The sequence below is a fragment of the Pygocentrus nattereri genome, chromosome 25 (assembly GCF_015220715.1).
Source record: "Pygocentrus nattereri isolate fPygNat1 chromosome 25, fPygNat1.pri, whole genome shotgun sequence".
Classification (NCBI taxonomy): Eukaryota; Metazoa; Chordata; class Actinopteri; order Characiformes; family Serrasalmidae; genus Pygocentrus; species Pygocentrus nattereri.
In genome coordinates this window covers 10,025,341-10,050,833 of record NC_051235.1, presented here as the reverse complement: position 1 = coordinate 10,050,833, position 25,493 = coordinate 10,025,341, and the positions used below count along the sequence as shown (strand labels likewise).

General features: G+C 39.3%; 1 protein-coding gene across 1 annotated transcript; it reads right to left on the bottom strand.

Moving 5' to 3' along the window:
- Positions 1–13,138: 13,138 nt before the first annotated feature.
- Positions 13,139–16,527, bottom strand: nr0b1 (nuclear receptor subfamily 0, group B, member 1). The gene is made up of 2 exons (XM_017694593.2): positions 15,890–16,527; positions 13,139–15,357 (listed from the first exon to the last, which is right to left on the bottom strand). Exons 1-2 carry the CDS (start codon positions 16,440–16,442, stop codon positions 15,116–15,118), a joined length of 795 nt encoding a protein of 264 aa, XP_017550082.1. The 5' UTR covers positions 16,443–16,527; the 3' UTR covers positions 13,139–15,115.
- Between the last annotated feature and the right edge of the window lie 8,966 nt (positions 16,528–25,493).

The following is a 25,493-nucleotide window of genomic DNA, read 5'->3' as shown; positions in this document are numbered from 1 at the left end:
ATCTGCATTTCAAACACTAGAAAGTCACTTCGGGGCTCTGCATTCAAATCAATTTTCTCCTGTGCTTTACTGATCCACGATCAATGTCTCTAATGTCTCCACAGAGTGCTTTCCTTTTTTTCTCCTACCTGGTTTCAACTTCAATATGTTGACAATTTACAATAAGAAGCCGTGCAGATATCCCTCTAGCTTTTTTTTCTTTCTCCCTCTGTCCTAGAGAGACTGACTGAAGAGCAAATTCAACCCAGCATCGCTTCAGGTTGTGCTTCTCTCTCTCTACTTCTGAACACACGACGGCTAGGCATCCTACTGTGCTTCTCAGCAGCAGTTAAAGTTATCAAATATCTGTTTTCATTGGCCCAATCGGGCATTTTATAGCCTGGAGCAGTGAGTTTAGGTGCACACCTGCAGCCTATCACTTTCAACAGCAGTGCAAGGAATTACAGGCAAAATAGAGTAAAAAGAGTCACCGTTAGGTGTGCAACAATAAACTGACATATAATGGTATATTAAATCACAAGGCAACAATATCATGGAATTCTTACAACTTGCAAAAGGTTTTGGAATTTTGGAAGATTTATACCATGATGACACGTCATACTCTACCTCAAACATGCTCTTTTTGATCTACTGCAAATTAAACCAACTGACAACTAAAAGTTTAAGGCTGAGGTCAATACCTTAGGTGATTTTAATAGGTCATTTCTCTTATGTTGGCTGGTTTTTTAGCAGTTGGCTGTCTGCTATTCTTTGAGTTGACTATGTAGAGTGTGTACATTGCTTACATGCGATTTCACAAATATTTCAGAAGCTTTTAACATCCCAGTGCTCCAGTAAACATAGTCCCCTTTATCTCATCATGTCATTCACTTTCCTTCCATAGACAGTCATTTACAACAGCAGTTGATCTGCCACACTCCCCTGCATCGGTATGCAATACACTCTTCAAAATAGGTGAGCAAAAGGTTATTTGGAGAAAGTGCATAAGAGAACCACTTTGTTTCCATGAATCTTTTAATAGATAGCTCTTTAAAGAACCATTCCTTGGAATATGATGTGAGTGTAAAAAAAACTTCTTTAAAGTTTAAAGACTTTCCCCATAAGAAAAGGTTCATTACTAATTAAAGGTTTTTCCTAAAACTGCCCATCCAAGCCAGGAACCATTTAGGAACCTTTGTGTTTAAGACTGCATCTGTTTATGATGGTTGGGTTGTTTAGAGCATTAATTTTATTTAGATTACTCATTTGGTTGTTTTGTTTTATTTTGTTTTTTAAAGACAACTGTCAGTATGCTGTTGGGCTCTGGGTCCAGGCTGTCGGTTGACCTATGAATTGCTTAGCCATATTGGTACAGCTGAAACCATTAACTTTTAGTTAGCTTGACAAAGTCCGTTAGAATGCTTGAAGTGGCCATGCAGTTGAAGATGTTTGTCTGAATCGGTTTTAGGTTGTTGCTAAGTTGCTAGGCTACTGCTGTGATATCCCATTTGATTGCTAAGGTGTTGCTAGGCTGTTGCTATGGTACTCCAAGTTTTTTCTTTGCTAGGCCATTGCTATGATATCCCTTGTGGGTGCTAAAGTGTTCTATAGCCAGTGCTGTGGTATCCCAAGTGGTTGTTAATGTGGGAGTAGGCCACTGCAATGGCATCCAAGATAGACGCTAAGTTGTTGCTAGCCTGTTGGTGGTAGTTACTTGAACACTTCCCCATTCATTTCATTCATTCCTAGGGGAAAATATTTATCTTTGGATGATTGCCATATGAAAACTGAAATCCATTCATTTGATTGGTCCAAAAAGTACAAGATGATGAAGATGATGAACGTTTGTGCCATATTTGGTGGTTTTAACATTTTGCATGCTACCTGTCTGGGATTTTTGATAACATTCTGTAAAGCTTATCAAACCCAGCAACTGCAGCTACAAAGTGATGCATTTGTGGGCAAAGCACGTATAGGGTCAATTAGAGACCTAAATGGCTGTTTCTCATTGTCTCTTCTTTGCTCTACTCAATTAAAATAAACTCCTTTGTTTTTCTTTGTGCAGTTTTCCTTTCAAATTTGTAAATGGAGACCATCTCTCTTTCCTTTCTCTCTTGCCTAGTCTCACATGCATCTGTAGGTCTCCGGATGTTGTCAAGGTCACCGAATCCTCAGCTTGACGGCGCTAGCTCCGTTTCCGTGGTGACTGTGTTGCAACAGCAGCCATAGCAGCTTTGGCGTGTCTTTGCTTGGCAACAGCTGTGCTTTTATTAGCATGGAGACAAATAATTAACTCATTATTATCTTTGGCAATTATGAGCTTAATTGGAAAGAAAATAGGGCTGGTACAGGGGCGGGGAGAAAGGTAGGTCTACTATGAGTATGGGCAGAGATGTATGAATTAATGGAGCGTCTTTATGAGAGAGAGAGAGAGAGAGAGAGAGAAAGAGAAAGAGAGAAAGACAGAGAGATGTGAGATCTTTGGTTGGCCTCTTCTTCTGTTCTCCTTGCACCCTGTAACTCTTTTTTCCCCAAAGGAGTGTAATAAATCTCACACAGCAGCTGGAGGAAGTTAATGAAATTAGGCGTAAAGGAGCTCCCTCTGGAACGGAGGTGTATGTGGGACTGTCAGGTGGAGGAGGGGCAAGGGAGACCCCACTGAGGGATTCTTAATTGACATGAAGAGGAGTCAGCCCTCGCACGTTCTCATATTAGACACCATGTATGAAGGACTGTTTTGAGAGGCCAGACAACACAGCATGTGCTGTGAGAGGATAAAGAGAAAAAACAGCCTTCAGCTAATTAAAAACAGGCTTGGCTAGCTGTCAGGACTTTTGGGTGATATTATAGTACAATTACAGTGGAGTCACTGAATACAATTTAATGAAGACAAGTTAATACCTTTCTTCCCAGGAAATACAACACGCAGACTTATGAGATACACACCTAATAGGGCTAGTGCATTATAGAAGGTGCATATTTTTGGTGCCTACTACAAAATGATGGCCATTAGAGGGAAGCATTTCTGTTTTTTTAAATAAAAAAGTTTGATGTAGTATGTAAATGTTGTTAAAATTTGAAAATGCAGCATTCGCTCTCCAGCCCATACAATCCATACATGCAAACTAAGCTGCAAAAACAGCCTGCTTTGGATACAACAAAAACAGCCTGCTTCTGGATACAACAAAAACAGCCTGCTTCTGGATACAACAAAAACAGCCTGCTTCTGGATACAACAAAAACAGCCTGCTTTTGGATGTTTCTGTGGTGCCAAGAAAACAAATACCTTTACATATATTCACCTACATATAGTAGTTGACATGCTTATTTACTTATAGTAAATGTTTCAGCTTGGACTGCTTTTTGGGTAAGGCGCAATTCAAAGCAGCCAATCAGAACAGAGATCATTTATATGTATTAGTCTTAAAAGTACAGTGACAAATACAGCCTGAGGTGTAAAAAGAGAGGTTGGAAAGTGGTCATGTAAAAATAAATAGCCACACAAACATCATGAGTGGACTTCATTTCTCATGGACGTATTTCTGATGGTATTATGGAGTGTCTCTGAGCTAGCTGAGCATTTTCACTCCAGGACAGTTTTGGGTGGTGAAAGGGGAAAGTGAAACATAATATTACGGTTTGAAAAGGTTTTTGTCTGTGGCGCAAAATTAAATAAAACATTTTCGAGGCAGGAAGTCACTACCCTTCAATTAAAGATCACAAAAATCAAGAACTTTGTCATTAAAATGTGTGACATGATGATTCATTCTTAATATGACAAGGGAAAATAACTAAGAAAGTGAAAACGGCCAAAGTCTTCAAAGAACTGAATGAGTGCCAATTTGCTGTTTCGGAAACTTGCCTGTTTGTCTGCCTGTCCTTCTGTCCTTGGAGCTGCACGCTGGTGCTTAGATGTTATTTAAAACATGATCATTAAAGATTAAACAGTGAAGAAGATGGCTTTACTGGGTGAATTATTATAAGTGCATCTTGGGATTATCACTAGCTAATTAAGCCCAGTGCTCTCTGCCATGGGAAACTGCGTATATTACAATATAGATAATTAATGACAGTGAGCTGTGGTGAAAGGCTTCCATAAAACTACCATATATGTGGGCGAGGGTACATACATCATCATCATCATCATTGTCGTTAACTGCTTAGTCCAGATAAGGTCGTGGAGTGTGCAAACATGGAACTTTTTTTTTAAGTTTAAAACCAAGCCATGTGCTTCACACATATAGTATTACATCCCCAATTACATTAGGTTTTCTTGGTTTTCTACATGAATATAACTTAACACATACATCTACATCAGGGGCAATTTTCAACACAGAAATGTTTGGGTGCCTACCTCACAATATATGACATATGTCTCAGTTTACATAGAATATGTAACAGATTAGGCTAATATAAGATGGTTTTATACAAAAAAAAACAAACAGAAATGTGATAAATTAAGTTCAATGTTTCTGCAATGCAGTTTAGTTGCGCACAAGTGGACAGGTAAAATGTCCAATGCAATTCAATCCAAATCCAGAGGTGTTCTATGTGCTATTGCTGTGTGGCTTGTATTAATTTTTTTACAACATTTGATTAAAAAAAAAATCTTATTCTTGTATTCTTATATTATTTATTTTATAATAAAGTGCCATCAACAGCCCACCATGGACCACTTGCTTTCCCCAGTACAGACCAAAGGACCACCAGAGGGTGCATTGCATTGCAGGGAAGAAACATGCAGCGGTGTGCTAATTTTAGTGCACAATTGCTCCATGCGCTAAAATGTAAAATATTGGAAAAACAAACAATAATTATGTGTACTTATTCTCACTTAGAAAATCAGACAAACACACTTTGTCTGGAGTGCCCAAACTTTTGCATATGACTGTTTGTAAAAACGTTTTGATGACAGTAGTAGCAATTTAAGGTTTAAGTTGAGGGAGCTTTTATCTTCATATGCTCAACCATACCCTTGTCATAGTACCCCATTTTCAGGAGCTACAGCTAATGAACCTAACAGACAAATGAACATAACCTTTAAAATGTCATTTTTAGCACTTGGTTGTGAATCATTTGAAATCAGTGACAGCCTAAAGTCTGGGATCCACAAAGACCTCCAGATGCAGCAAAACCTATGATACAGCTATTTTTAGTTCCTTGTCTTTAGGGCATTATCTTAACTCAAATGATGTATTTGGTAAATGAAATGTATTCTGAATGAGGATTAATTTGGTTGACTGACTTTGTAAAAAGCACCCTGTAATTTTACCCCATACTCTAGTTAAATGTGTGAAATACATGCTAGTAAATTTAGCTTAATGAGGTTCCACAAAAAATGCTCTTACAAGCACCATTAAGGTCGGGTCGGCACAACATACCACTCTCACACAAAAAACAGAGAAAATAGATCCAAGGGTGAAACTGCCCACGCTCAATCACAATGCCCGAATTCTCCCTCTTGCCATCTTCTCCCCTCTTTGTTTTGGATTCTCCTCTCTGACTGGCTGACTGTCTCCTGACATAGTGAGTCCAACAGAGTATGTAAGTTCATAGAAGGAAAATCGGAATCGTCCTCTTTTCCACCGGCAATTCATTATTAAAGTTCGATGTGCAGCAAAACAAATGTGCATTCAATGTTCTCGTCACAACTTGGCCAGAACATTTCACTTTTTGCGGAAAAAAAAAGACAAAATTTATTTATATAGCAATTTTTACAACAGATGTTGTCACAAAGCAGCTTTACAGAACAATTAGTATTACAGAAAGAAAAGAAAAGAAAAGAAAAGAAAATCTGGGTCCAAGCCCCATGAGCAAGCCAGTGGAGACAGTGGCAAGGAAAAACTCCCTAAAGAGAAAGAAACCTTGAGAGGAACCAAGACTCAGAAGGGGAACCCATCCTCCTACGGTCGATACCGGATAGCAAACATTATTAGTATAAAGTATTATAGTACAAAGTGGGAAAAAGAAAAGCAGTGATTAACTTGATTAATTTATGATTATCATCTGAGGGTGAGGATTGCACAGCGTTGTAAAGCAAGAAGCTCAGTGGTGGTCAAACCAGTCCAGAAGGCTAGTGAGCAGTGGCACCCGATCAAGGCAGAAGAGGCAACAGCATCAGACGCACAAGATGGGCAGCTATTCAGCTAGGCAAAGAAAGGAGAGAAAAACTCAGTCATTGCTGTAAAGAGTAACTGACCACAGATTACAGTGTTAACAGAGCAGCAGAGATACTTATATCTATACCTGACAGGGAAGACTAATCACAAAAGGCTTGACTATACAAGTAAGTTTTTAGCTTAGACTTCAACAATGAGGCTGTGTCTGATTCCTAAACATTAACAGGAAGATTATTCCAGAGCTGGGGGGGGCTTTGTATGAGAAAGCTCTCCCCACTGATGTAACTTTATTAATTCTAGGTACCAGTAGTAAGCCAGCACCTTGTGAACTAAGTAAGCATGATGGTTCATAGTAGGAGATAAGTTCACTCAGGTACTGAGGAGTGAGTCCGTTTAGAGCTTTATAAGTCAATAATGGAATTTTATAATCAATGCGAAATTTAACTGGTAACCAGTGCAGTGTTGATAAAACTGGGCTAATAGACTTTTGACCCTGAAAAACTCCATATTTTCTTTAGTAGTAAGTAGTTTAAGTAGGTAGAAACACTAACCAGAATATTGCATGTCTTCTGAGCAGTTAAGATGCTTCTGCAGACTTAAGAATTCCCAGTGGCTGCCAGACCACACCCGTGACCACTCATTAGCTTTAATATAAAGCCCAGGATTTTAGAACAGTTCAGTATGATGTATTGCATCTTTCAAGAGTTACTGAGTGTTTGTTTCCTATATTTTCTGGTTTTGACTGTTCATCTCTATTTTGACTCGCATTGTTTTTGCCTGTCATTGTTTTTGTTTCTTTACTTGCTGCCCTTTCTGGATTTGACCTGTGCCTGTTTAGAAGGTTTTCCATGCTGCTCCATCCAAGCAGATCAAACTGTGTTGAATAAATATATTGGGTAATAAGCTGAGCATGTGTAGCTGCATGCAACATGAGTATTCAAACAGACCTGGGTCAAAACTTGGTGAAGTACATTTTCAAAGGATTTAAGTGAAAATATCTATTATTGTATTTATATCTTAAGTAGTTTAATGTTGATTTTGAGCTAAATCTTTTTGACCCTTTAAGTGTCGATACTAATACTTAAAGACTCATGATGTGGTCTGAAAAATTAAATCTGACTCTATATATCTGACTTTTAAATGACCTTATTTCAACATTAGTAATGCCACTAATTTTAATAAATAAAACATACATAGTGCAGGTTTAACATCTGATACTTCCATGTTTAATTGAAGCAAAACGTTAGAGAAGTAGAGAAACAACATAAAAAAGACCTATTACTTATTTAGCAAGTGTTTTTTATCCAAATGGAATTACATTTGAATACAACAGTAGGTGAAAGTAACAAGTCAGGAGGACTCTTGTTGAGATATTAGAAGAAAAATTCTGAGTCCTGCCTGAATGAGGAATCAGAGTGAGGGTACTATCTGACAGAAGCATTGCCACCCATTTCAATGGTCATTGTAACATGCTCTGTAAAATTGGCCTTTTTATTTCACTAATGCCATTTTAGGAGATGTTCCATTAATTTACTAACTCAAATTTTGTAGAATGAGACTTCGGAGGGGCGAGTGGACACATGTGAAGTGGACACATAAGCAGCAGAGCTTGCCCAAATATTGTTGCAATCTCATGCAATTTCATTTTCAAGCTTCTGAGAAATTGACTCTTAGCACTAAAATACTGTAAAATATTTTTACTCACAATGATTCTTCTGTTTGCTATGTTTAAGCAAAAATTCATGTAGAAAACTACTCCATCTATTTTACATGTCTGCTGATACAACTTCATTACATTATTCTCCTAGCTTGTTAGTTAGCTAGCTAGCACAACAAAAAGAAAGGAAATGCGTAAGTTTTAAACCAAAGTTTACAGCCAGACAAAGCAATTATTCATAAAATGCATGTGTTCAGAAGTTTAGCATTACATATCTGGCATGGCTAACTAATAAACTCACTGAGGCCAAACTAGCTGAGGGTGAATGCATTCCATTTAATTAATCCACCGCTCACTGTCCCCTCCACTGGGCATTTATGTAACGTAGTTATGGCACACTTCCAAGTGCTGAGTCAAAGTTGGCAAGGGCATGTAAAAATGATTGAAAAGAGACTTTAGTGTCTCCAGAAAGGAAGGGAAAATGTCTCCTCAGTGCCGTCTTCTGGACAATATATTTTTGCGTATAATTAGCATAATAGATATTAATAAAGGATTGATATTTGGGCCTTTTTTATTTTAAACACAAACTTTGTGATACTTTGTTGCATTTTTTTTTCATACCCCTGCTGGTTGTGCTTATGCTTACATTTACATTGGCAGTATTTAGCAGACACACAATTTGTTGTCAACTTGGAAAAAGCACCTTTAAGCTAACACAAATGGAATGAAGTCCAAAGATCCCCCTGAACTAATGCATTGTCACAGACAGAAGTCAGAACTGATACCTAGATACAAACCAGAGACCCAGAGAACTGCAAGTTTTTATATAATTTGTCTTTGTTTAATAAGTGCATGTTTTTTTTATGTAATTTTGTTATGGAATTTGACAGTTTGTTCCCCCCAGTAACTCTACATTCCAGCTCGCATTTAGCCCAACATACTAGCTCAGAAACTGCTATGTAGCCAATTGTCCAGCTTATTTTCTTGACCTACAATGGAAAGAGTACAGTGAAAGCAAAACATTGTACACCCCTATCAAAACTGCAGCTGTGAAGCAAAAATAATCTTAATGCAGAGTTCAACGATATTCAAGTCAGGAGTCTAGACTATCAGCATTTCTTGGTTCAGTGGTGGATTTTGAGGAATGTTTTGTGTCACGCATCTCTTTGGATCAGAGGATTCCCTGGATCTTCCAGAATCCTCTGGGAGATCACATGACTCCTGACCCTCCATCATGCTCCTATCACAGATCTCTCTATCCTGAGTACTGATTTGTTACACCCGTGACCACTCATTAGCTTTAATATAAAGCCCAGGCTTTTAGAACAGTTCAGTATGATGTATTGCATCTTTCAAGAGTTACTGAGTGTTTGTTTCCTATATTTTCTGGTTTTGACTGTTCATCTCTATTTTGACTCGCATTGTTTTTGCCTGTCATTATGTTTGTGTTTCTTTACTTGCTGCCCTTTCTGGATTTGACCTGTGCCTGTTTAGAAGGTTTTCCATGCTGCTCCATCCAAGCAGATCAAACTGTGTTGAATAAATATATTGGGTAATAAGCAGAGCATGTGTATGTGCAATGTGGGACCAAACATGTTCAGAAATATTGTAGAAATATCATTTAATCCACATCAGTATCTTACCAGGAAAGTTACTGGCTGAGTGGTAGTAGGACTGTCATGTAGTGAATCAAAATTGGCATATTTAAATGAGGTAAAAGCACAGCCATGCTTTACATCCCAGAAGTGGAAAAAAATCCATGCAAATCTGCCACTGCATTTTATGAATCTGGCCTATTGTGTCCAATTACTTATGGAATGTCTTGATTAACAGTGCAGGATAATCACAGTGTGTCCATATTGTGTATGTAGTCCAAACTTGCCCCCACTAGAATTCAGTTATTATTAGCAGTCTTTGCGTTTGTGGATGAAGATGTCCTTTAAGCTGTGCAGCTTCATCAACACTAAGCATATGTTGTCTCTGCACAGCCTGCAGGGTTTACAATAGCTTGTTATCGCTTTCCTTCCAGATGCTTCATGTACAGTGTAGAGGCACTGGGGCAGATGGGAATCTTTCATCAGCATTGATTGGAAAGGAGAGGCAGGATGAGAACTTGTTTTCTTGCCTTCCACGGCATAGCTGAAATCCAGGTATTCATACAGCACACTGCTCATGATAAGACAGCTAAGCTGGAGAAACAGAGGCACAGCTCCAGCTGCAGAATTCTGGAGCTCAGGTTTTGATAACATAGGATGATGTTTCCATTAGTGCAGATTTCTGGAAGTGATTTGCCGTCTTGCTGGTGGAGCTCTAAGCAAAGATGCTGTCTTTGCTGATATTCAGGCTGACTTAGACCTTTACTCCATCCTCCAGTCTCTATATCATCTGCTAAATAAGGAGGAATGAAAGAAGCTTGTAGTGGCTGAGAGAGAGAGAGAGAGAGAGAGAGAGAGGCATGAGAGAGACAGAGAATGTGGGGGGAGAGAGAGAGAGAGAAGAGAGAAATAGAAAGAGAAAGTGAGATATAAAAGACATGAAGAAAGAGAGGGAGACAGAGAAAAAGAGACAGGGTAAGGAGAGAGAATGGGAGAGATGGAGAGAGAGGATAGAGATGGGCAAAAGAGAGATAGAGAGATAGCAGAGTAGGAGACAGAGTGAGAGGAGAAAGAGAGACAGGGAAGAGAGAGAAAGAAAAAACAGTGAGAGAGAGATGGGATTAAGAACGAAAGAGAGGAGATGGAGAGAAAGAGAGAAAGACAGGATAGAGAGAAAAAGAGAGATGAGGAGAAAGCGAAATAGAAACAGGGTAGAGATTGAGAAACAGAGAGACAGGAAGGAAGAGAGTGTGAGAAGGGGAGAAAGGGAGGGAGACAGGGTAGAGAGAAATAGTGTGAGAAAGGGAAATAGAGAGAGAAAGAGAGAGATGCTTCCTGAAGTGTGCGCAGCGTGGCAGCTCAGGGGAGCAGATTAATTAGCCGGTCTGTGCTGAAAGGTCTTCCATATCTGGATGGGCTCTGACAGCACCGCGGGCTTCCGGATCAATCCGTCATGATCTCCTGCCTGCTTGGGAATGAGATGGGATCGCTTGGGGAGTCTGACTGTGTGTGTGTGTGTGTGTGTGTGTGTGTGTGTGTGTGTGTGTGTGTGTGTGTGTGTGTGTGTGCATTTGTGTGTGTGTGTGTGTGTGTGTGTGTGCATTTGTGTGTGTGTGTGTCAAACACTGACTTTAACTTGAGCTGCTGTAGATTTAGCGAGGGACATATTTCACCTTCCGAGAGAGAGAGAGAGAGAGAGAGAGAGAGAGAGAGAGTGAGAGTCAAAGGCAGAAAGCAGAGTGACAAGAGTGACATTCTCTGCAGCACTTCAGTTCAACAGCAGAGACCTGCCATCTACAGTACATAGCAGTCAGGGTGCATTTACAGTAGCTTTCTGAGCACATTGCTAATGTATGAAAATCTGTGTATTCAAGCCACATGCTGATGTAGGTGTCATGAATAATTAAAGACTAATTTATGTGCTTCCTCATTTATCTAGTTTTTATTTGCTACTTATTAACTTAAAAACTGATAGTGTTTTCAAAAGATGTCAAATGTCAACACTGTCAGCCCTTGTGAGTAATACTGATAATGATATACACATTACAGGGCTCTTTTTAAAAAAAAATTATGCACTTTCTGTATTCTACAGAGAAAAAGATGATTACAAATAACAGTGAACACAAGCTGAAGTTGGTTTCTTATGTGATTTAAATTTTCTGTTCCATCTAAAAAGGGCAGCAGTTACATACTGACAGTGGAATAGAAAACTCAAATAAGAAGCTGGCTATTAAGCAGCCAATTTCGGCCTCATGTACAGTAATACACAGTCATTACTACTGTAGACCAACTGGTGTCTTCAGTTCATTCACCAATCTTACTGTCCACTGTTGTGTTTCTACTGTCAGCTGTCCTGCACTTAATGTTTATTTCATTTGTTTTGTACTGGACAGTTTAGTTTATTAGTCTATCCATCCATCCATCCATTATCTAAGCGGCTTTGCCCTCAGGGTTGCGGGGGGGTGCTGGAGCCCACTCCAGCGGCCACCGGGCGGAAGGCAGGATACACCCTGGACAGGTCACCAGTCCATCGAAGGGCAGATAGATAGGCATAGTTTATTAGTGTTTTGTATAATCTATTACAGTGGTTCCCAGCCCAGCCTCAGAGTACCCTAAATGGTTCACATTTTTCCTTCATCCCTGACGTGGTTGGGTTAGAGCAAAAGTGTGGACTGTCTGGGGGGTCCTAAGAACCAGATAGGGAACCCTATTCTATCATATGTATTTATTGTTTTTAATGACTTTTGCATTTTCTTGCTTCTTGTGTACTGCTCCTCCTCCCCCAAGTGAAATGCAGCAACGTCCTGGAGGAACTATATTTCATTCCACACTCAATACATGGCTGTGGTGAGAAGGAATGATAGCAAAGTTGAATTTGAATACCTTAAATGGCACAAAGGGAACCACTGTTCCCTGTGACCACTGATGAAGGACTAGAACACAAATTGTGAAGCAACAAATGAGTTATTGTCTCTGACTTTACATCTACAACAACAAGATATGTGTGTCTGATAGAGCGGACAGTAAGTGTAGACCACTCGGACCAGTGCAACACACTAATACAGTGTCACTGCGGTTCTGGGGAATGATCCACCACCCAAATAATACCTGCTCTCTGGGGGTTCTGACTATTGAAGAGCAGACACACTTAATATTAAAGTGGCTGGTCAGTGTATTGTCAATGTATTCTTTAACCATTTCTAAACCTCTCTTTGAGGAAGCCCAGTATTATTTGTTGCCCATGCTATAACAATAATATGGCTATGTAAAACTTTATTATGTTAAATCAAGCATGTTAGTGAAGGAATTACCAGAGACAGAACCAAACTTAGTTTTTCAAGCTTGTATAACTTACATCAATCATGTACTCTTCTGAAAATAAATTATTGTTACCTTTATTGTATTTATGCATAGATGCATTTGCATCTATTCTAATGATAAATGGTGTGTTTACAAGCAAAACACAGTTATTGGCAAGATAATTTGTTTCACACAATGCCCTTAAGACCTTTTGCACAATACTGTATATAAAAAGTGCTTATCAAGCACAACATATAAAGAGTTTTAGACATGACACTGGGGATTGCAGCATGTTTTGATTCTAACGCAAACTGCAGCTGGTGCTGTTTTCTTGTCTGAGACAGAGTATGATGGTCACTAATTTGTGTTTTTTATGTTCGTTTCAAACGAAAATGTACTCTTTGAAGTACTCTGATTTTTCCGGTTCTCTCAGAGAGTGAAACAGATAAAAATGCTACAAGGAGTGCAGATGAAAGAAAGCACGCCTGTTAGCTCAGAGCTCTTTATTCTGACCAGGGTCTGTGCATCTTTTCACAAATTTAATGGTGAATGCAGGTATTTTGACTACAAAAGCATTGAAAGTGAGACATGAAAGCTCACTGAGAGGAAATGACATTAGAAGATTTTCATTAAGCACAGGTGCTTAGTGCAGGTTTTTGGTGTTACTTAAAGAAACATTCCTGGATTTGTTAACCTAATCTCTTTCTGGTGCATTTGCACCGTTGATTGCTCCAGACAGTATTTTCAATGCCTTTCTCTCTAGGCAGAAAAGAACAGAGAACATGGACTTGAAACACATTTATAATAGCAGCCTATGGGCAGTTGCTTTAAAGAAATACTACAGCATTTTCTCTCTATCTGCTGCATGTGTAGCATATTATCGATTGCCATAAATGTGTCTCCCTGGAGATCAGAAAGGAATAGAAAACATTTTGTCTTGAAACATGTTTATTATTAAGCTCAATGGGAGAATTGAAAATGATTGTCTATATAAAATTATGATATGATACTGATGCTGCTGCAGCAGAGATTAGGTTAAAAATGCTGGAGTATTCCTTTAACTCTTTGCAGTATATAAGTTTTGGTAAATGCATTATCTCCAGCCAATATGTTTATTATATTTGGTCTATTAAAGGGCCCATAGCCGTCTTGAACTTTACTTTCTTTCTCTGAGGCTCACTTATGACATTTGTGTGGTTTTATGTATAAAAAATAGTCGTTAATTCATTTTCACATGAGAAAAGTTCCAATCTGGTTTTATCATCTATTTTATAATGAATCAGGCTGTTTTTATTACTGTACTTTGAAGACTGGTATACACACATGATCTCTTTTCTGGTTGGCTGTCCTGTGTCTCAATTAAAAAGCAGCCAAGGCTGAAACACTCCTTATATCTTCACTGTGACTGGTTGGAGCTAAACTAAATGGACTGTTTTTGCAGCTTCTCTACTGTATGGATCATGTGAAGTAGACATTTTGAAACTTTAGTGTTTCCATATTACATTAAACGCTTTTATTCCGTTACATAATATGAGCACTTTAACGTTCCCACACATTCACCCACTGTCCTCGACAGACACCTCGTGTAAGCAGATGCATCCATTGACTGCCCTCTCCACATGGCTAGCCATGCGTTCCTGCCCGTCTCAAACAGTCAAGGTGCCATGTCTTGCTCCCCTGCTCAAAGGCACAGCCTGACCTGCTGCTTAACAATTCCATGACTAATGTTCCTGGAGTCCAGCATATGGTGTCCTGCCCTGCACCACAAGAGCATGTCAGACCCCATCACAAAGATGCAGAACACTATTTTACACACCATGGCCTTGTTCAAGACACTGGTCAAGGGAGTTTGTTAATGCTGATTTGTTTTGAAGCACCTCACCATTAGTTGTTTTGGAATCCACCATGTCTGGAGGTTTGTGGGCTAACACTACCCTCTTGTGGCAGGAGACGTTTGTTTTCCTTTTATTTTGTTTGTTTGAGTGTTAAGCTTGGCATTTTCAGAAGGCAAAAAACTGTGCATCCTTAGCCTATTATTATTTTATTATTTTCAGTGCGGTCAAGGCATATAAGATAACAATAAAAACATAGGCCTACAAGAGTTTGTAATTATCCAAATATACTACAATAAATAGCCTATTTCATCAGAGGGCTGTACAATGCAGGAACACACAGGAAAGCTAAATAACTGAATTAAAACAAACAATATAAAAAAAAAAAAAAAACTCTAAAGCTTTTTCCCCAAAAGGGAAAAATGTCAGACTTTGGATTCAGCAATGAATTCAACTCAGAAGGCAAAGAGAAAAACACAGTCCAAGTGTTATAGTACAAAAATAGCGTGTGTAAAAAGTAATAAGTTCTTGTGGGGAGCGCATGCGCACTGCCGGATTTTCCCGCAGTCTCACTGAACGAGCGCTCGCCGGCTCGACTCAGTCCGTTTAAAGAGTGAGTGCAGAAAAAAACTTCTACTTCCCGTAAAACATGTCGAGCAGCAGTTCCTCCATGTTCACGGTGCCGATGACGGGGGTGAAGAAAAGCCCCGCCACCACGTTAGCGTTGATGGAGCGCAGCATGGAGAGCGCGATGAAGAGCTTGGCGAACCTCGCCGTGTCTCCTCCGTGTATCATCTTGACGTATTCGTTCAGCGCCTGGTGCGCCTCGCTCTGCAGCCCCTGGATGTAGCGGTGGCACTGCAGGCCCGCCACGTCTAAGAACGACAACACACACACATGCGCGCGCGCGTTAGGACATTGTCTGTGGTGCTATAGACACACTTTAGTTCACACAGGTCTGCTTACAAATTCACACGCCAACTCACTCACTGAAACTCACACCTGCAAATATGTTCCATTTTTATTGAATGAAGATAAATATATGTAGAAATCTATTATATCATATAATAATAATCATAATAGCTTTTTACTCAACAAACAAGTTCGTTTGTAACATCAACAAACAGAAAAACGAATAATGAACAAAACATTGTTACTTTTCTTATTAATTACTGTTGTTTTAATAACCAGTCCTGATTATTATTATTGTTGTTGTTGTAAATGATCATATTACTTTTGGAAACAGCAAAAAATAGTGTTGCATGACCAAACCAAAACATTATGCTCATATAATAATTTTTTCTTGTTTTATTATGATTTATGGTGGTGCGTGTCGTCATCCTAATCTCCAGTGTAAACACAGCTCCAGCTGTTTCGAAAGATCGAGTGTAATAAGCCTTTGCTCACCTGGGTTAAACAGGATGGCCCCTTTCAGGTATGCGTACTCCTTGGTGCTGATGTCCAGTCCCCAGCACTTGCTGAGGAACATTTTAATGGCCTGAACGTCCGCGAGCGCCACGCCGGTGTGTCCGCGGGCGCGCGCGCTCTCCTGCTCGCCCTGCTGGCCGCTGGTGAGGATGCGCTGCAGCATGCTGGGCTCCGCCGTCTCCGCCGTCTCGAAATCGATCCTGTCCTGCGCCATGCCGAGCACGAGCAGCGGCGCCCAGCTGCTGCGCACCAGCGCGTGCTGATCGTCGATGGGCAGCTCGCGGAAGCATGGCACGTTCTTCACGAACTTCAGCGTCTTCACAAGCACGGCGGACGCCGCTTTGCACGTGGTGTGCGGCGAGCGCAGAGCCACCTGCTTCTTGGCTCCGCATGCGCACGCGTGCATGGACACGGCCAGGCGCGGGTTGCGGGGCGCGTGCAGCGCGGCCTGGCCGTCGCTCTTCAGGATGCTGTAGAGGATGCTGCTGTGCGGTCTCTGACCGCCGCAGTGGCAGCTGTCGGAGTGAGCCATGCTGGCAGCGCCGCGCGCGCTCTCGGAGTCTCGCTGCTGGTAAAACGCTGCTCGCTCCCCCTGACCACTTCCATGCACGGCGGTGGGTTGGGTTCCTTGTGTCCAAACGGCAAGTAGTTAAGAGTTTTTAAAACAGGGTTCGACACCTCCCACTCCTGTGACGCACACCATAGGGGGAGCCAGTCCCCCTCTCATATATAAGAATGTGTTTAGTAAGTCAACAAATGTTTTATATATATATATATATATATATATATATATATATATATATAAAACATTTGTTGACTTACTAAACATATATATATATATAGTCATTTAAAAATGACCATCAATAGCTAATTAATCAGTGAGATTTGGTCAGGAGGCCTTCTGGGGTCCATACGATGCTATACAGCTTTCTCAGTTATTATGGGATCATCTACCGCTAATTATAATCAAACATTTCTTCAGTTTTCTGGCTTTCTGCAAACTCTTTGAAACCTTTTGACTATATGCATAACATTGGAGTCATATTATACATGATTCTTTGATAAAATTAGTTTATATTACTTAAGACACTTCAAACTATTGAGCTGTTGTGTCGAAAACATATCTCTCCCCCACCCCCCACACACAGTGCTGTTATTTCATCAGTATTGTTCTTTCTGTGGAAAATAACAGAACCAAGCCACTCCACACTAAGTAAAAGGCATTGCTGGCTGGAGAGCGAACCCAGGAGGCACACTTTACTCAGATCAACAATGACACTTTTATTCTCCACCTCATTTCAAAGGCATCAAGCCTCATGTTTACACAAGGCCCTCTTAAAAGGAGCAGAGTAAAGAAAGCATTAAAAGAAAGAAACACATGCATTTCCTTGTCCTTGATTTCCAGCCTTATTTAACACAGCTTTCCTTTGTGACAGACGTGGCAGAAAGCGTAGGGTTCTGAACTCATTATCTCAGCTTTGTGGTTAACTGCGCATGTGTTCTGTCAGCCTGGACCTCTTTTATGTCTCGCTGAATTCATGGCTCTGCCTCTCGGGTGGCAGTTTGGGAGGCTGAATATGTTCGCATTGAAATAAAGCCAACGAAGCCCTTCAGAGGGCGTCTACCTGCGAGCAAGGTGTCTGTCTAGACCAGATGAAGATCAAGCCAAGCGATCTGGCAGTCTCATTATATAATGGTTGAAAATGACGTGGTCTTGGTCTGGTTCCAGGGGTGACTGATTATTGGCCGTTTATATGTCTTATGTTATCAATTCTGGGAGTAATAGTATTCCAAAGGCAGGCTTTGGCTTCAGTGCGAACATTCTTTTTATTCAGCTTTGTGTACTGTAACAGAATCTTATTAAAACCATTTCCTCTTGGCTTGAGTAGCAGGACTGGGAAGATTTACATGTGTGTGTGTCATTGCCTTTATTGTCGATAACTAAAAAAACCGTTAAATTATGAAGGAAACTTTCAAGCCCAGGGTCATCCTTATTGTGCGCATATGTAAGAGACAGACAGCGTCATATTAAGGTAGTGCTCTTGGATCTGAATGGTCGAAGGACAAGTCTGCAGTGTAGGGGATGAAAGCAGTCACAGAGGATTAGAATATTGTGAGATAAATGCGAACTCGCACAATTGATTTATTTGAAAAAGATTTTTTTCCCTCTTTTTCACCATTTATATCAAGGCCGATGTCAAGTAAACAACCTTCACAGCCTTCTCTAACCCCCCCCCCTTTCCAAACACACACACACACACACACACACACACACACACACACACACACACACACACTCACTGTTTTGAATCCAACTGAGCTTCTGTTCAAGGTCTCAGAGTCTGACAGGCAAGTTTCTCTGTGAAATTACAATTTGCTTTAGATTATAGCTCTCAGTAGCGTTGCATGAAAAGGTGCACATTCTTTTCTAGGTCATGTTCTCTTTGGTGACATGAAGAGTTGTCCTTGAAGGCCAAGGCTTACGTCTTCCTCCTCCTGCTCCTGCATTTTCACAAAAGTAGGGGGTCTTGTATTTCAGTAGCTTTATCAGGCCGTATGTGCTTAAATATAAAAGTTCCTAAATGGTTCTTAACTTGGACATGCATTCAGGATGTAGCCAAATGGTGGCCAGAGGTGGCCAGTGGCACTTTAGCGTGGTGCTTGGCCACCACTCTGGCCACATCAGTTAAACAAAATGAGACAGTCAGCCTGCCCCATTTTCTCCCAAAATGAATAGCTAAGTAATATGTAGTATGTAAAAATTAGTGCACCACCATGAGGAGCCTATTCATTTGTGTAGTGTGTAAAGCATAAAAGTGTGTGGGAAGCAGCATATTAATATAAAACATATTAATAATAAGAGAACACAATTACACCACTGGATGTGTTGCCACCTTGCAGTTTTTGCCATGTCTGCCACAAAATTTGCTGAAAAAGAACCATTAGAAGCTATTAGGATTAAAAGCTTGTTTTTTATTTATTTATTTATTTATTTTTAATTCATTTTTATTTTTTTGCTAATGAGAGTTGGCTTAATAATTTCCAATAGAACACCTTTAGATCCAATTAGGAAACCATAAAGTGCATTTAAAATCAGCCATTGGATACATGGCAAACCATTAGGATCCTTTACATTGTGATATCAACCCATTAAAAAACAAAACACATTACAAAACCATGAGGAACCAATACAAACACTTAATGGTTTCAGCAGGGAAGGAAAGCTGTGTTAAAGCTGTGTTTTTTGGGGGGGCAGTCATGGGCTGGAGTTTTGGGAACCAGCCTCGTGACCGGAAAGTCGCTGGTTCGATCCCAAGAGCTGACAGTACATGACTGAGGTGTCCTTGAGCAAGACACCTAACCCCCAACTGCTCCCTGGGTGCTGCAGATAGGGCTGCCCACCACTCCGGGCAAATGTGCTCACTGCTCACTAAAGTATATGTGGTGTTTCACTTTACGGATGGGTTAAATGCAAAGGCGAAATTTCCCTGCTTTGGGAGTAATAAGGGTCACGAAATCTGGAAATCAAGGACATAGTCTTTTTGTGCTAGTGATGGAAAGCTTGATTCATTTTACTGGTTCTTTTGAACTGTGTTTTTTTTTTAAATGATCAAATGGCCATTGCCACTGACTCATTCAATAAGTCTGTTTGTATTGGCTTTGCTTAATAACACGACATTTACTTAATAGCCTGACATTTACAAAACAATAAATGTCTTACATACCCAAAATCCTGAAGCTGAGATGTTGAGAAAATGTATTCTCTAGATTGCAGTATCTTAATTTCAGTCTGAAAAAATAAAGTTCTTATATGTATTTTGGGTTGGAAACATGATTCTCGGAAAACATTTAGGCCAAAGCTTAATTTAAATGCCAATGCCAATGTGATAACTTGGTGCTAACATAATACAGGCCTGGATGCATTTTAAAAAATTCTTTCTGCATCAGAGGCCTAGGTACAGGCCCTCTCACTTGGAAGCCAGGCTCCCCCAGATTTCTGATTGTCCATAAACAAATAGTCCTTTTATTATATTGCGATATTAAGATGTATTAAGATGAACCACAAGGCACTGGTCCCTTTATTTTCACCATAAACAAGTAAAAACAAAACTCTCATTTAATAATCTTCATTTTTTCACATCAACATTAAAGCAACTTTGACATAGTCAGTCATATAGATTCACAGTTCTGAACCCACTCTGCAAGTAAGAATGGAACAACTTTTTTAACAGCAACATGTAAACACAAGCTGTACCGTGGTCCACCTTTTTGTAAAATGTGGGAATTTGGTTGAACTGTGCTTGTTCCTTCTGTGGGCTACTCACTGAGCTATAGCAAACTAGGTAAGCAGTAATTATGACCATGGCTAAGAATACAAAGTACAAAATACTCTGGATGAAATGAACATGAAAAGTTTTTAACCATTCACCATTCATCTTACATCCAGTTGCATCCAGTGCTGTAGGCTACCCTGCCTTTAAGTGTGGTATACTGTCAGCTGTTACAATGACTAGTTAAATGTGAGGTCAGAAACCCTATGTTGTGTTTTCTGTACAGTGCAAGTGATTTGTGAAGGGCAAAGTGATTTTGAGGGGGAAATGAATTGGATGTGAGACCAAGAAAAAAAAAGGGAGATAGCATGCCAGTGTATTTTCATCCACATTATCAGATCATTTTGGAGATACAAGTTTACACAAGGCAGAAGTTTACTTCCTATTTTTTTATGATTTTCCTGTTCCATCTTAAATGGCACACCAGGTGTTATAAAAACTGCTGCACCATTTAAAGTGGAACAGTAAAATTGAAATAATAAATTTAAGGTGGCATCTCAGTATTGCACAGGCTGGAAATTGGCTCACATCAACCCGACCTTACTTGTATGAACATGAAGAAGAAGATTCTGATCAAGAACCTAGGCCTCAATCTGAAAATTGCAGCCTTATTTCAAGTTCTCTGTGGCACTGTTTATGGGCATGATGATGTATTTCTGTCATCATTTTGTAGTTGATTTCATGCTCTTATACCTATATTGAATTAAACTCTGGGTCTAAGCTTGATTTCTCTGTGGCCAGCATGAACAGGGTTTCCAAAAATCACCTCTATCCCACACTGTGGTAGATTAAAATATTCAGAACTGATGAGCAATGGATGAGAACCCTATGAGCAACGTTCTCTCGAATATCATTGGATCCTCAGAATTACAAGGTAATTAAAGAGTTGAAATATGAATATTGCTACATGTACGATAATGCTACTGAGCACTGAATTGGCACCAGTAGAAGGCAGCCTCCTTAAGCACACTTTGTAAGTGTGGTAATGTATTTCCATGTACAGACTGAGAGCAGATGAAAAGAAATCAGAGCAAACAAAGCAGCTTATCTTGCAGTTAATTGTTCTTCATTTGATATTCACTGAAACATGATAGATCTTTCCATTCTATACACAGCTTTATCTGAAAAGCTCTGCAAACTGGCCTGCACTCAGGCTAATTCAGTACAGACAGCTTAATATTACTGCTCACCCCCTTATCAACTGATTTAAGCCATCAAAATATTCTACTTATTATTTTAATGCTGGTAATATTTTCTGAGGATGTTTGCCAGCATCTTGTTTGGATTTTCCCGTTCCTCCTTAAATGATGAAGCAGTCGCATTCTGAACTGCCATTTAAGGTGGAACAGGAAAATTCAAACAAGCAGCTATCTATTTCTGCTTGACAGCTGAGTACCATTTTGTCATTTTGTCGTTTTTCTGTTTCACAGAACCAACAGGTCAGTATTGTTTTGTTCCTGTTTGCTAGTGTTTGTGATGGCTAATTACAACCCCTGCACCATTTAAGGTGGAAAGGGAACATTCAAACAAGAACATGGAGAAAAAGAAGCTAAAGTCAGCCTGGTAGTATTTTTAGATATAGAGTTTTAGCCTTTTAAAATATAATATAATATAATATATTATATAGAGGTTTTATTTATGGGTATACCTGTAAATATGCGCTTTGGTAAAACATGTTGATAAGGTAGCACAACTCATCATAATGCTGCCACACACAGCGGCCTTACTTTCATGTAGTGTAGTGACATCAAACTGATGCACAGTTAGAATTAACTTGCATGAAGCAATGTTAGTATTAACAGTCTTTAATGATCTCATAATCCAGACAATCCAGTGACATTCTGGAGAAAAACGTACACAGTATCAGGTTCTGAACATTTTTATTTAACACAGGGTGTGATAGAGGTGATTTTTTGAAAACACCATTCATTCTGGCCATGGAGAAATCAAGCTTAGACCTGGAGTTCCTAATATGGGCATAATGCAAACTACAGAGTGATACATGAATGCAGTGGTCTATAGTAAAAGGTGACAGAGAGAAAAAAGAAGTATAAAACACTCCTTTTAATGTGGTTTTGGGAGAAAAAAAAGGTAGAAGAAGGAAACTGAAATACATAAGATATATAATAATGCATCAGTTACATTGTTGCAACTGTACAGGCAAACCTTAGCTTCGTCGGCTACCATAGTCACTTCAAACAAAGGAATCCGATATCTTACATCGATTCAAAGTACAACACTGCCAGAAAATAAAGGCTTAAAAAAGAAACAAAAAATGAAAAAAGCCAGCAGCTGACGGATTATTTATGTTGCCATGGTCTGATTACACTCACTTGCACACAGTCCTGATCAGGTAGGGAAGTGAAGTTTTACACCTTTTAGCTCCATTTGAATATTTTTCAAATGTGACTTTGGTTAATCATCAAGTCATCTATATTTAGGATCATTGAGATTTACAGTTGAGTTACTGATATTACTACTAAAAAAAAGTGGGCCCAAGAAAAAATGTCCTTTTGAGACACCTTGGCCCCAGGCCTTTGCCAGAGTCTGTGCATGCCACTAAATCTACACCAGTGAAGGTTTTGTCTTAGAACCATACAGACCTATGCAAAGCTACCGCATTTTGTTTTCCATTTCAATAAATGAACTTGGAAGGTGCAGTCATCAACAAAAAGGCAGCTTTAATATTTGTGTTGGCAAATGCTAAATCTCATTAAACTGAGGAACCACTTAAAAAAAAAAAACAATTATTTCCCAAATGCACATACCATCATACCATCAGAAAGCACAGTAAGTTAATGCATGATACAAGCTTTATTTGTTGCATTTCTATTATCCTCACAGTTTTCATCACAAGGTCAAGGTACTTCTTGTTTATTTTATCTTTTCATGTGTGCATGTAAGAAGGAGAAAGAGGGGGATGTATACAACCCACAGTAAATTTAAAAGTCTACAAAAGCTTTTCAGAGGCTTTGATGAGCCTTGAGCAGTTTAAGCTGGTGAATGAAATTTACAATATTTTCTCAAAAAATCTTTTCTCTAGCCTGGATATTGCAGAAACTGAACAAAGTGATGCATTGAATTTACCTGACTTGCCCGTATACATAATTTCCACAGACAAAACATATTAAATATCATAGTTATTACAAAAAGTAAATCAAAAAGTAAAATGAGACACAATATAATGTTGATATAATATATTTCATTCATGTGGAAATGATAACCACACAAAGCGCATTACTGTTTTTAGAGTACCATATTTTCATCTTCAGAATTTCTGAAGCTGAGAGAAAACATTATTTTGTTTGTGTGCAAGCAATGAAATGATTGTGCAGCTCAGGATTTGAATAGGTTTGGGTACATTAAAGTTCCTGTCTTTTCTTCTTTTTTCCCCACTTTTTTAATTAACTCTTTTTTAATTTTAATTTAACTCTTAGCTCCTTTTCACTATAGTCATAAAATACAGTTTCCATCTGTTTTAGAGGTCCTTCAGTTAAACTACACATTGTTTTGTTCAGTAATATTGATGGAGTAAGTTTTAATAGAAACCTGCATGAAAGCTATTTTTATCTTTACTGGTGAGCAAGCAAGTCAATGTTCATGAAATTGTTTTTTATTGTGTGTAAATGCTGTTTTTATTGTGGCAGTTGAAAGCTATAGTTGTCCTGTCAGCTTTATTTTGGCACAGCGGTTTTTATTAAGAGATGTGAATTGTTTTCACAGTAGGGGTTCTCATGTTCTCCTTTTTCTTCTCTCAGTGCTTGCTAGCAGCTCAACACAGAGTCAAAATATTTCACACACAGAAAATCAACAGAGCCAGCTGAATTATGCAATTCTTCAAAATATTTTATTTTTATATGATTACATTAGATATATTACTCTATCCTGCCAGACTAATTGCTTCTTGCCTGCAGAAAAAGTTTAGTCAAGCTGTCAAATAGTCTTATCCTATTTTCCTGTCAATTTTCCAGCACTCTGATTAAACATTTAGATAAAAAAATCATCACATTTTCCCATATCGTTCCAAAGACATTAAAACATTTTATTCCAGGACATACAATGCATTAATTTTCTCTTCATTGGCATTGTTTCAATTCAATGGGGTCATAGATGTCTACATCCCCACTTGAACAAAAAGTAGTTTACTGTGTTCTCATATGTTGTGAGTCACTATTTTAACACTACTACTTCCCATTGAGCTGCATTTTCTGCTAAATGCTTTTTCTCTTGAATAACTTAATATGCCAACGTGCTGTTGAAGGCACTGCCGAAGGACTATAAAAGAGAGGAAGCAAACAATAACCCAAATGAAAACCTTTCAGTCAGGTTGCCTTGCTAGATCTGCCCCAGTAAACTGTCAGTGCTGTTATTGTAGCAACAAAGCAGCAGATCACACAAACTCTCAGAGTGGGGCAGCTGATTGCTGAAGCATAAAAATAGACTTACAAACTGCCTCTGGAAACAAATAGAGCTCAAGAACTCTGTATCATGAGCTTCAGAAAATGAGTTTTCATGGCCAAGCAGATGCAAACCAACCTAAGATCACTATGCAAATGCCAAGCGTCTGTTTTAGTGGTGTAAAGCACGCTGCCACTGCACTCAGCAGCAATGAAAATGTGTTCTGCAGAATGATGAATCAAGCTTCACTACCTGGATGTATCATGGACAAATCTGGGTTTGGTGAATTCCACAAGAACAATTGTTCTTGCATAGTGCCAACAGTAAAAGTGTGATGGAGGAGAGATAATGGCCTGAGGCTGTTTTTTAGGGTTTGGGCCCCTTAGTTTCAGTGAAGGGTGAAGTCAATGCTACAGCATACAGACCCATTTCAGACAATTGTATGCTTCCAATTTTATGGTCCATGGCTATGCCGCTGTGCTCAAAGTGAGATCCATGAAGACATGATTTAACATGTTAGGTGTAGAGAACTTCCAATGGCCTGCACAGAACCTTGACCACAACTACACTGAACACTTTTGGATTTAACTGAAATGTCGATTGTAAGTCAAACTTTCTTGTCTAACATCAATACCAGACCTCACAAATGCTCTTTTGACTGCATGGACACAAATCCCCAAAGACACACTAAAAAATCTTGTTGAAAGCCTTCCCAGAAGAGTGGAGGCTGTTGTAGGCACAAAAGGCAGGGGGGGTCAAGAACATATATTTCCAGTAGTATTCACTCGCTTTCCACAAGGTTTAGGAATGTTTTTATGGTGATTTTTGACCTTTCTTCCAGAAGCGCATTTGTG

Excerpts from the sequence above, each read along its gene's own strand:
- nr0b1 (XM_017694593.2), bottom strand. The coding sequence starts at position 16,442 with ATGGCTCACTCCGACAGCTGCCACTGCGGCGGTCAGAGACCGCACAGC. Across the intron at positions 15,358-15,889 it reads GGCCATCCTGTTTAACCCAG|ACGTGGCGGGCCTGCAGTGC; the intron begins GTGAGCAAAGGC and ends TGTCGTTCTTAG.